This window comes from Cygnus atratus, chromosome 25, assembly GCF_013377495.2.
Source record: "Cygnus atratus isolate AKBS03 ecotype Queensland, Australia chromosome 25, CAtr_DNAZoo_HiC_assembly, whole genome shotgun sequence".
Taxonomy (NCBI): domain Eukaryota; kingdom Metazoa; phylum Chordata; class Aves; order Anseriformes; family Anatidae; genus Cygnus; species Cygnus atratus.
Genome location: NC_066386.1, coordinates 3,615,896 through 3,628,470, shown reverse-complemented (window position 1 = coordinate 3,628,470; position 12,575 = coordinate 3,615,896). Strand labels below are relative to the sequence as shown.

General features: G+C 46.8%; 1 protein-coding gene across 1 annotated transcript in view; it reads left to right on the top strand.

Moving 5' to 3' along the window:
- Positions 1-12,575, top strand: part of TANC2 (tetratricopeptide repeat, ankyrin repeat and coiled-coil containing 2) — a 244,554-nt gene that overhangs the window by 78,292 nt on the left and 153,687 nt on the right. The window contains exon 5 of the mRNA XM_050715451.1: positions 11,517-11,588. Coding sequence (XP_050571408.1) covers positions 11,517-11,588 — 72 coding nt within the window. The remainder of the gene's footprint in view (positions 1-11,516; positions 11,589-12,575) is intronic.

The window sequence follows — 12,575 nt, the reverse complement described above, 5'->3', positions numbered from 1 at the left end:
TATATAGTGTTAATTGCTTTTAGTTAATTACATTTTAACATATTCAGTCAATTGGAATAATTAGTATATCTGTCGTGCTTTTTATTTGAAGATGAAAATGCTTGTGGTTGCTAAAGGTCCCAGACAGCCTTATTAAAGTCTACAAGTATTTTATAATTTACAGATGGAGAGCAGAAGCAAGCTGAGTGGGTGATGACAGGGAGGGAATTCGGAAGTTGGGCACCACCAGCCCTTCTCTCCTGCCCTGTGCTCGTCCCTGCCATGCATGTGCATCCCTACCAAGCACCAGAAGGTCCCACAAGCAGCACAGCACAGTCCGACCTTGGAATGAGTTTTTAAAAAATCAATGACTGTACTGTCTGTGTGCCGAGCTGTTCTTTGATCACCTTTTGAAAGATCCTGGTAATTTTTCTCGTATGTTTTCCTACCTCCTTCTTTTTCGCCGTTACATTTTTAGGTGTTACATTGAGGCAGATTGGAAGGTGTAACAATCCCGAAACCATTCTGTTTGTGTATGCTAACACCGGATTTAATCCTGTGAGAATTAAGATTGAAATCAAGAGCTCCTTAGCCCAAGATGGAGGAGAGCACATCTTTCAAATGGCTAGAATGGTATTTTGTTCAGGGAAAAAAAAAAAAGGAATTTGTGCTTGAGAGTAAATGTAAACGTGGTGGGTTTCTTTGGGAGGGTGCGAGCAGGTTGCCTGGAAAGGGCTGTGGATTCGCCTCCAAGCATTTCTGGTTTCCATTTCGCCGTGTTGGAGATGAAGCAGTAAGTGAGCAGCGGTACCTTGAGAGGGCGCAGGGCTGGCCTGGTCCCATCTCTGTTCCGCCCTGGGTAGTGGCTGTATTACAGCTCTGCCAGCTGCCTGCTTCCTCCCAAACACCCGACTCTGGGCATCTTTGGCGATGTTTCTTGCAACACTCAGTAATCCAGCAACAAGGAACGAGGCACTAGTGTTAACACGTTGGTTCCTTCTCCTACCGGCGCTTGTGCGCGGTGTCTGCACGGCAGATGTGGCGAGGCTGGATTCCAGAGCGTGCTCCTCAGGTCGGAGTTGCATTTTTGTCGTATGACATAATGCTCATTTACTAATGAAGGGCCTGTCATTTTTGAAAGAGAAATGCTCGGGGAAGACCCCTTGGGCTTACAGAAATTGCTCGGTTGGTGGTGGTTTAGTTTGCTTTAAAGAAAGGAAAAGTCAGGGGAAGGACAGTGGGAGTTACAGTCTGAGGAGGCAATGTCCCTCCTCTACTTGGAAACCTCGTTCATCTGCTAGGTGCTGGAGTATGTTAACAGCAGATCTTCAGCTGCTTGTTGGGACAAAAATAAAAGGGAGAAGTAAAATGCCACAAGATGCAGTATTTTGCCAGATGGCGCAATGGTGTGTTTGGGTTCAGCTGTTACTTGTGTGCCCTCTGATTTTGATAGCAAAGCAGGTATTTTGATTGTCTGAAATAAATATCTTACTGACCTTACAGTCTTCCATGTATAAGGATAAAGATGCTTATTTTAGTTTTCTCCCAGAGCAATTACCAAAATACTATTTTAAGTATTTGCTCACAAATTCTGAGAAAGACTTTCTATTTAGGTCTTGCATTCAAAAAAAAAAAATAATGCTTACATTTCATCCCACTTCATTCTTATGTGGTTCCGTAGCCTTTACTGAGTGGCTGGGTGCAATTCCATCTCTTGTACCCCATTTGTGCTTCCTTGCAATGGCTTCTGAAGAAGCGGTTGCTTCTTAATTTTCTCCTCTGTGACAGTTGTAACCGTGGCTCTTTTGTCTGCTTATCCTGGGCGATTCTGCATTGCCCCCGTAGGAGCATGAAATGTAATTTCAGAAAAATAATTATAAGTTGATGCACGTAGATTGCTGCAAATTAGTACCTTTCTGATTCAGTGACAGTAAACATTACATTCAGCTGATTACTTCCTACACTGCCCCATTAACTTTTATGTAGTTTCCAAAAAGACCAACTTTACATTAATTTAAATAGTGAACAAGCGAGGCTACAGCTCTCGTTTTTTGTAACTATGACGATTGTTCATCAAAACAGTTTTAGCGACAAGTACTGGAAATGTGAGTGCTAAACCAAAAGAAAAATTTAGAATTGAATTTTCTGAATTTTAGAAGCACCGATGTTATGAAATGTTATAAACCAACCCAAATCTCCCTGGCAGTGAATGGAACATGAGGAGTCTGAATGAGTCCAATTCTTTTGGACAATTTACCTTACCAATCAGATTTTGTATCAAGTTTGCATCCTGTCATTTTTTTTCTTGGTTTTGTTTTTAAATGATTGTGCTCTTTTTAAGGAAAAGACTTCGTGTGTACTTGGCCCATTTAGGGATGTCTTCACTAGAGGACTGAAGATTTTTGGAGAATTTTAAGTTTTATTCTGTCTGAAAGATCAGGGACATTTCAAACTCTTCATAAAAAAGTTATGGATAAAAATAAAAAGACGTCACTGAAATCTTCAGTGTGAAAATATCTGCTTCCTACGTACATTTTGGGTATCATTAGGAAGCAAATGCACAAAATTACTTGATTATACACAACTGAACGATGGCTTGCAATTTTCGAAGCAGGTTGAACAAATAGCATTGAGATTATGAATTGAACAGGGGTAGGCTGCCTTCTGCGTGATCTTTTGTTTCCACCTTGGCTATTCAGAGTCCCTGTATGCCTGCTTTTACGCCTTTTCACAGCCATTTGGACAAATTAAAGAATGATGTTTTCACTCCAGATTGCTTTCTGCTCCTTCAATTGTTCCTTAATAAGCTTGGATACAATGCAGGTATTGAGGTTAGCTAGCCTTTGTTTATAAATTTGGGTAATGTACTTATTAATGCCATTTTAAAGTGTATGAAGTATAAAAAGCAGTTACGAATAAAAATATGTAATGTAATTTCATAAGCTTTAATGGAATAACCACGCCAGCGTGTGGACCATGTTCTGGTCTGTAGGTGTACTAATGAAGTGCAGTAGCGCTGCGTTTCTGAACTCCATCATGCCCTGTTGCAGCCACGACTCCAGAAATAATTTGTAATGTTGCACGTTTTATGATGTTCAAGGTTACTTTGAACCATGCACTCACTTGGACTCGGTGCTACATACCTTGTGTCAGCAGCAACTGTTTGCTTACTGCGTGTCTATCCAGTGGGACTGCATTTAAAATACAACAGCGTAAAAACACTTATCTGTATTAAATGTATATTAATTTTCCCCTTAAAGTATTTCAGAACACACAGTGTGGCATTCCCATTTTTTGAAGTCTTAGCATTTTGTTCACAAAAAAAAAAAGGAAGAAAGTCTCCTGCTGACCCACATATTAACAGTTCCTAGACACAACCTTAGGTTTCTGAAAGCGTTCCCGTGATTTCCGTCTCCCATTGCTTTGCATAATAAACTGTACGCAGTTGAAGAGCTGGTATTGTTTTCTTCGTGTCCGGGCAGTGATGTAATTGAGGTGTGCTTCTTCCTTTTCCACACTTTGAAATTTCTCTGCTCAACCTGAAGCACGCTTGCTCTCGGTGCCTGTTCCTGACCGCTGGGTCTCAGTCTGGTGATCTGGTGAGTGTGGAAGTGTGTGCATCTGGAGGAGCTTCCGTAAAGCTTTTTCTAACAGTAATTGCAGAAAAAATAGTTCTCTGCATTTCGTATTCTTCTGTGACTTGTGTGAATTATCAAGGCTGCTCAGAAGGGACTCAGCATGTTGGAAAACGTAATGGGGAATCCATCAGTAACAGGGCTGTTCGGTTAGTGAATTAATATACTTCTTAATTGTTTTTATCATAATAATCTTTATGCTTGCCTTCTGAAGCAGAGGACCCCCTCACGAACCAGCTAAGGGAGATTTGTGGCTGATGTGTTCCTCCTTTAAGTAAGGGATCAGCCCGTTCCCCCTGGCTCAGGTTGGGTACGTTTTACCTCTTCTCAGGCATCGGTCACATCTGGGATGATCCCAGGCTGTTGCATTTCACACGTGTCATCCCTGAGCCCGGCTGGGATCCGCCGGGATTGCAGAAAAGAGGATTTGCAGCCAGCTCCCCTCTGGGGCCGGGGGCCAGCAGCGATGCCCCAAGGGGGCCGTCCTGCAGCGACCGCGGGCTGGGAACGGCGTTGTGGCAGGGTGCAGGCTGATTTTTCGGGTACTGATGTATCGGCTGTTAGGGCAGAGCACTCCGCCACATCCAATGCGGTGAGTTCTTGCAGCAGATTTCCCAGCATGCATGAAGGAGACCGACCCACCCTTTTATTTTCCTGCCTTAAGAATCGCTTTGTCAGGCAAAAGCAAGAGGGAGACCTGGGAAGGCATTGAGACACGTTGCGTGGTTTATGCACGCTTTAATCAAACAGGGGGACGGGATCGTCAGGCTGCTGGCACTTAATTTATTTAAAACTTGTTGTCTTTGCCTTTAATGCGAGCACCTGGTGGCGAGGTGGTGCTGAGCGGGGCCGTACCGCAGGCTGCTCCGCTAATTGCTGTGCGGTGCTTTGGGCAGTGGGGTTAGTCGGTGGGGCTGCTAAAACCCGTGGGATTTTCTGTTCCCTTTGGGAGCAGCGTGTTCAAAGAACGCAGTCGTTCTCTGCACCGCCGAGGGTTTGTTATTTGTCGTGTCGCTGCTTTTAAACAGGGAGCTGCCAGGAGAGGCGGGGTGCGGGGAGAGGAGCAGGCGGGGAAAAAAAGGGGAGCAGCCGCTTCTCAGACCCGTTTTGGTAGGGAAGGCTGCTCTTCTGAAGCTGTTACTAAGCATTATTATTGCAATTACTTAATCTCTTCATAATTGAGAGAGAGACTAAAGCTCCGTATGCTGTGCTTGCCATGCAGGAGCTGCTCCGTGCCCTCCCCAGGAGCCTGACCCCAGTCCCTGGTACGGCTGGGGGGTGTTCGCCCTCCGGTGTGGCAGCGTCTCACTGAAATTAAATAATGTGCAAGTCTTAATGGAACTTCTTAACATTGAGATATTCAAAAATACAGAATAACAAAAGCTTTCCTTCCTTCAATTGTTAGACACGAGAGAATACGGATCACTGACTCAGGCTTGTGCTGTGTCACTCGTTTCCCTCGGGGCGTTAGCACAGATAGCAGCTTTGTTTCTCCTGGTGACTTCTGCAGGAGGCTCCTCACCAGTTTTATCTCAGTCTCTGATTTTTCTTTAAAATTCATACAGATATCCGTGTTTCCTAGTACGGATTTCACACCCAATTTACTTGCGGTGACCTCTTTTAGCTGGCGCTTCTGAGGCTCTGTCAATAGGCGCGGTGTTTCGCTGCGTCCAGAATCCGTGGGGCAGCCGAGTTGTTTGCACTCCCCTGAGCGAAACCACTGTCTGCGTGGTGGGTGATCCCTGCCTACAGCTCCTAGGTGGTACTAACACAACGCTCCCAGCTACCTGCCTGAAACCATCCTTAAATAAACATCTGACAGCGTTGTTTGAACAGCAGCAGCCTGCCAAGTACGCAGAGGTGCGCGCTACCCAGACTGTGAGCTCGAGCACTCAGAAGTTAGGAAATGCAAGGATGAATGTTCCCTTAGCAACACTAATTTGCTCCCCCCCCTTTTTTTTTTTTTGCATGTATATTAAGATAACTCTTTAATTATGTAATTGTATGGTATTGTTCCCTAGTAACCTCGCTGCTCCCCTGCAGGGAATGGAGTGCGCTCAAAGTCTTGATTTGTAGCAGAGAGCAAGAGGAGATACTTCCATCGCTCGACCCTTAGCTGTGGGCTGCTACTTCTCTTCTTGCCACCCTCTATCTTTTCACTACACATCTGAAATCCTGCCGGTACCAGCCCTTTTCACTGGCTGACACTAATTTGTTTGTATTTACTTATATTTTTATTTTAAGTATTGATCATTTCACAGTTCTGCCTCAGAGGGAGAAGGTGCCTGCCCTGCACAGGGAGCTTGCTGGGCTTCCTCTTGCCTTTGCTTGGACGTACAGCAGCTGGGAGGGCTCAGCATGCCGCATGCTGAGTCACCACGTGTCTGGTAGCCCTCCTAAATCGACCCTGGAAGTTATTTATCTTTCTCTCCCCCCCCCCCCCCCCCCCCCCCCTCCCCTTACTACACTGTGCAACTTGCAAATTACCTGAGAACTCTCCCAAGCCGATGGTTTTTGTGCAGCAGCTCCTGTTCCTGTTGGAAATCGAGTTGTCACCATTTTGCCTCCTGCTGTCGAGTGTTCACGAGCAGTACCTCCAGCTCTGCCTGGCATCACGCTGTGCTCTCCTGCTTAATGCTTATTCTCACATAGTGAGCGAGTCTGCCTTTGTTTTTGTTCCAAATATTGCTTTTGTTATGTCCAAATGACTTCACAGGGGAGATCCTGTCCTTCCGAGTGATTTTAAATAGATTAATTCCTACTTAACCATCCAGTGTTCCAGCAGTACTGCCTCTGGTTGGTTGGTATTGCATCTCTTTTTGTTTCTTGTAAAAGTACTGTACTAGGAAGATACTTGCTTCCCTTCACTAGGGAAGCTGACTTCCCAGAGACCAAAGCCGCTCATTTGGGGCTAAAAGTCATTTGTTTTAAAATGAAGAACTTGCTCATTTGTTGGATTTATTCTGTTGTAGAAGACCCAAGGAGGATTTGGATGCCTGGTAAAGGTAGTGGGTACAAGACTTCCAAGCAGCACCTCGCGTTTATTCCTTACCGAAATAGTGTCAGCTACCTTGTTGCTCCTGTTAAGGGGGAAGCTGAGTTTTGGAGCAGCTGCAAAACACTCGGTACAAAACGCAGGCTGATGTGTTGGTACTGCTGTATCCCTATTGCTCTTCCTTTCAGAAAAGCAAGAGCCTCCCAGCTGTTCTTCCAGGCTCGGCCAAACCCCCAGTGATGCTGGCTGGAGCTGTAGGGAGCGCTCACAGGTCTGCAGTTTGCGATGTTTTATTTTTTGCTAATCCTCTGAATGCCTGGGAGGAGGAGAACGAGGATCGAGTCTGGCTGAGGCGAACAGCTCTGCGGCAGTGGCAGTGGAAACCCGGCTGGGTGAGGAGGGAGGAAAAATCCAGATTTGCAGGAGTGGGAATGGGGCTGAGCTGACACAGCACCACGCTGAGGACAGGAGGGCAGTGGATGCGTTTTGAACCAGCCCAGTTGTGCAGGAGAAACAAATTGCAGTGAGCACGGGGTCACGCTTGGTCTGTTCCTCCGTCTTCAGGAGGAACATCTCCTCCTCTCCTCCCCAGCAGCGCTGGCAGGGGAGGTCGTGCATCCCTCACTGTGATGTTGTGCTTTAAGCCCAATCTGGTCCTAAAGCCCTTTATTATTATATTTTCTTTACTTCCAGTACTCTTACATCTCTGTCGGCATATACTAGAGTTTTCGGGTATCATGTAGCTCTTTTGAGATAAATTAGAGAAAAGGTATTCTCAAGTTAACTTGGAACGTCTGTTTGCATTACTGAAAATGTGTTATTAACACCATGAAATATGAGCTGCCTTTGCTGCTCAGGAGCATTTAACTGAACTGAGAGTTAAGCTGTTGTCTGAATCTTACCGCAAAGCACTATGGAAAAAGTTTATCCTGTGAATTCAAGACAATCCTACAAACCAGCTTCATGTTACCAAACATTCCTTGGTTTTACCATCGTGTTAAAAACAAAATCACAGAATCCTTTAGGTTGGAAGAGACCTCCAAGATCACCCAGTCCAACCTCTGACCTAACACTAACAAGTCCTCCACTAAACCATATCACTAAGCTCTACATCTAAACGTCTTTTAAAGACCTCCAGGGATGGTGACTCAACCACTTCCCTGGGCAGCCCATTCCAATGCCTAACAACCCTTTCAGTAAAGAAGTTCTTCCTAATATCCAACCTAAACCTCCCCTGGCACACCTTTAGCCCATTCCCCCCCCCAAAAAAAAAAATAGCACTCACACAACCCCTAAGAATTGGCAAGAGTTGTTTATTGCCAGGACATCTCGCAGGCAAGCCTGCGGCATGTCTGTGGTGTTTGGTGGCTCCAAGCTAATGCTTGCGATGGAGCCTGAGCAACAAGTAGGGGGCTCGCCGGGCACTCCTGCGATGCTGTTGGTGCGCTCGGATGGCGGAGCACAAAGACATGCTGCGGGAGTCCCAGGTTTCTTCTGGCCGAGGTGGATCCACTTCCATCTGTTCATCCGCATCTGGTGGATCCAGCTCCATTGGCTCCACGGTGTTGGGCAGAAGGCTAAGCCAGTCTTTGCCCGGGATGCCTTCCACCCAGAATGTTCTCAGGCCAGGGTGCCGAACCAGGGGGTCGTCCAGTCCCTCGCCTTGGTCCCATGCCACTGTCGGCTTGATTTTTATGCACAGGTCCGACCGTGCTGTCTGGTTTACGGCCATTACTGGGTCCCGCGCTGTGCTCCAGACAATGGGCACGCCTCTGCTCCCTGTGGCTGTCTCTGTGATGCTCCCGTCTTCGCCCCGCATCACCGTTGCTCCCATGGAAAGGCTCAGACCCCCTGTCGTTGGATGTTTGAGGGGTCGGCCTGTTCCCTGCATCGTTGCGGTGCCAGTGGTATTGCCTGTATCTGTCTATGGGCTGGGTGCCAGAGGTCCTTTGGGCGCTGCTGTCTCTTGTGCCACCGCCACTATCCCTCCGCCCACGACACATCTCCTGGTCAGATGCATTCCCTCTTGGTGCTTTACCGGACCGCATGGCTGTCCTCGCACACCAAGAGGTCTGCTGCTCGCTTTGCACTTCTAGTGTTCTTCCTGCCGCGCAAGCTGGCAGTCAGAGGGCCTAGATGCTCAGCGAATGGTGTGCCAGCTGCAGGGGCCCTGTTTTATAGGGCCCGCAGCAAAGGTGGGGCACTGGTGGCCACTGTGACCCCAGCAAGCCTCTGTGATGGAGTGGCCCATGCGTGGCCAAAGGCAGCTGTGTTGGGACTGGCCTGGAAGATGCCCTCCCATGGACAAGGAGGAGGGTTGGTGGGGCTGAGGGCCCCTTTTCTGGGGCCGGCTCCGCCGGGCCATTTGGCTCGCCAGAGAGAAAGGCTGCCCCTCGGCCATGGGGACTGCCCTGCACCTCCCATCCTGTGCCCTGGTTCCAATAATACCAACATACTCAAGAATGTGTAGGCAGTTTTAAGACTAGTAAATAAATGAAGTCATCTTCTGGAGACTGCTACACGTGATCCAAATCTGTGTTCTGCTGTGTGCGTTTTGCTTTGGCAGATTATGGTTAAGTCTTAAACTATTTCTCTTATTGTGTCACATCTTTCTATCTTACCTAAAAAGAAGACGTGGTAGCTTCATCGCTTCTGCTTGATCAAGAAACCTGTCATATACTTCTTGACAACTGGATGTTATTTCATTTTTTCTTCCTACGTAAAGCTAGGAAAGATGCACAGTGCATGTTTTGATGTCTTATTTCAGAGGATTTCTAATGCGTCTTCACCCAACCGTTGCCAGTTTTCCTGTTTGCAGGGGACTCCCAGGTTGTCCTCAGGGTAGGACGAGGCTGTGGGGACCATCTCTGCCACTTGTCCCCATGGGGCGTGCGGCCTCCTGTTGGAAACGTCTTGCAGAGGACGGTGCAAGCAGCTCCATGCCCATGGGGACAGGTTTGCTGGGACCGGCCATAGGTTCGTGGGCAAGGCGCTCGTTTAGCAGCGCTTGTAATGACTGTAGGGATAAAGGTTTAATTTCCTTTGGTAACGATGAGGTGGCTTTTGCTAAATACAAGGTTTTCCTCCTGATTTTACTGCTGCGACTTTGTTTTTGTAGCTGTAGTCTTTTGAAACTTTCAGTCCTTACAATTGCCTTGCGCCGTGTGTTTGTGGTTGCGACTCGAACACGTTTTTATTTCCTTCGTTAACATCGAGGTTGTCCATGTGGGCATGCAGCTGGGGAGGCACAGAGATAATTTTTATATCTGCGTGCTAGGCAGTGTTCAAAACCAGCACCGTGTCTTGCAAACAGAAACACAGAGGCAGCAGCCTGTGCCCCTCAGTCACACCAGTGCTCTTCGGTGCCAGCCGGGCTGGAGGAAGGCTCCACGTAACGAACCCCAGGAGGACAGCTCTAAGCTAATGAAAGCTCCTTGAATATGTCAAAATTGCAGTCGTATTTCCAATATCACATCCTTCCTGCAGACAGAATAGTGAAGTGAGGAGGGAAAATGTCACGGGCTGTGTCCTCCTTGACACCTGGCAATTACTGTGGCTTGTTGGGGCACAAGCAATTGATGGAAAACGGGCACTTTTCGGTTGCTTTAACTTGCTGTAGGCTGACCTTTCCGTGCAGCTGTCGTATGACCAGGGAAAAAGGCAAAGGTGAGAGCAAATTGCATTGCCAGCACCCATTCAGGATGCCTGAACATGGCTTAGGTGGAACTGAGGGCTGGAAGGGTTTTGTGAAGGGAAAAGGATGCAAGAAACCCCTCCATAGTAGGGATGTGGTCGTGGTTTTGGGGGCACAGGAGGGGCTAGATGTAAATTTTTGGCCACCTGATCAGTTCTGCAGGTGTGCTCCGGCACACAACTTACCTCTCAAGTCAGACTGATGTACTCACCTGTGATGGGAGTTGGAAAAGTTGAATTATTGGTGGGCATAGGAGCTGCCCCCTCTGTGCCTGGAGACAGATCAGGGTGCAGCTCCTTCTAGTGTAACCCCAAAGTGTAAAGGCAGAAATCAGCTGTCGAGTTTTTAGGTAATACAGCTATTGAGGAATTCAGTTGTATCAAAACTAATTTCAGGCCTTGCAAAAGCTTCCCCTCCCCCTGCCATAAGGTTTAATAACCTCTGAAAAACATCCTGCATTTTGAAGGCTTGTTTTTGCTTGTTCACCATCTGCAGAGCTACACTTCTTTTTGCCTGCACAGCCCCTGTGTACTCCAACATCTATATTGATGTGCGCATCTATTGTTTCTAATCTGGTCAGTTGATCAATGAAGACCAGCATGTAATTAATTGTATAGTATTGTACACAATGTCCCTCTCTACATTTATCCAGATGGATTTGTTATTTGTTAACCATAGCTGCTTAGAAGAGGATGTAATGAGCAGTGGTTTTGTTCCTCTCTGCCTTCCCTTTTTTTTTTTTTTTGCTGACAAATAGTTTTAACGGGAAACAATTTCAAAGAGCACTTCTTTTATTTTTTTCTTCTTTTTCCTGGGCCTGTTTCATCATACACTTAATATTTTTTTTAAAAATGTTTTGATACAATGGTCCATAACGAAGGAGCTAACTGAAGATGCCCAACCTGGTTCCTATTTCATTCAAATTTCTCAGGGGTCCATAGGAGAATTTAAAATCCTGCTTTTGCTCCTGAGGACCCTCTAGACTTCGTTTGCAGCACTCAGGGGACAAACTGGAAGAAGCAGCGGAGCAGTCAGCAGCAGGGTGCCCCAGTTCCCCTTTGCACCTTCCCGTCCCAGCCCTACCCATCGCATCGCGAGCGTGAGCTCCCGTTGAGCTGCCCCCACGGCTAGGGGATGGGGCTCAAGGAAAAGTTGCGTCTGCCTGACCTGTCCACTATGATGTTCTACTTCTGCTGTTTTGGTTCTCATGCAGATGGAGGGAACGAGGAGCCACCAGACCGAAGACAGGCAAGTGTAGACTTCCGTCAGAGCCGATCTGGGCAAGGTAAACGCCAGTGTTGTTCTCCCTCGGTGACTCGTTTCTCGTTTGTTCGCCTTCTCTGTATTCGTTTTCTGTTTTTCACAGACTGTGTAATCTCTTGGAGTTATTGTATCCATCGCTATTATTCATACAGCTACGACTATTTGCTAATATTCACAAAACTGATGATCTTGTTACAGTTTGAAGGAGTTTAGGATAATTTGTGGCCTAGCGTAGGCGTACCCGTGTTGCATCTCCATTTTGCAGATGGAGGGACTGAGCTTTGTGCAAGGGCTGTTGGCAGAGGTGTAAGGAGTCTTCAGCACGTACCAGCACAAATCTAAACACCGCTTGCTTCCCTCCCTGCTTGCAAAGGGGAGCACCCAGCTGGTTCTCAATAACCAGTTTATTCTCTCCCACAACCCCCTGGATGTGAGCAGAGATGGGAAGTGGGCATTCCTGCACGGGGGGGCTCAGCAGCTGCTTCGTACGTCGTTTGCTTTGTTGTGTTGCACCCTACAAGAACAGGGCGAAAGGTCCTATGAAGAAAGTGGTAAAAATAGTGTTTACATTATTTAAATAATGATTCTACAGCCTCTTTTGTTGAGTATCCATTGTTCACAATAGGCTTGGTGGTTAAAACCAGTGCTGTGGCTGTGTAACAGGGATTGCTGTCGCTGACAGCAGTGGCTCTTATCTCTGTGCTGGCTTACATTTCCTTTGAAGTAGCTTCCTTATAAGTTTTAAGCATTTGCTCATTTGTGAGGGTTGTGAAAATGCAGGTTATCTTTATGCAGCTCGTGAGATCAATTAAAAAGCATTTGGTGGAAGCATGACTCTGGTGGGTGCTATGTGTGTTGGCTTATTTTCTGTTTCAGATTGCAGCAATAATTTTCCTTTCATTTAGGTTCAAGTCTGTTGTTGTCATGGTGTCCTAATGACTTATTATGGAGGCATTTTCTCCGGAGCATTGTTCTTTTCTGGCAGCATTCCAGTGTTGCCCAGGCAAAA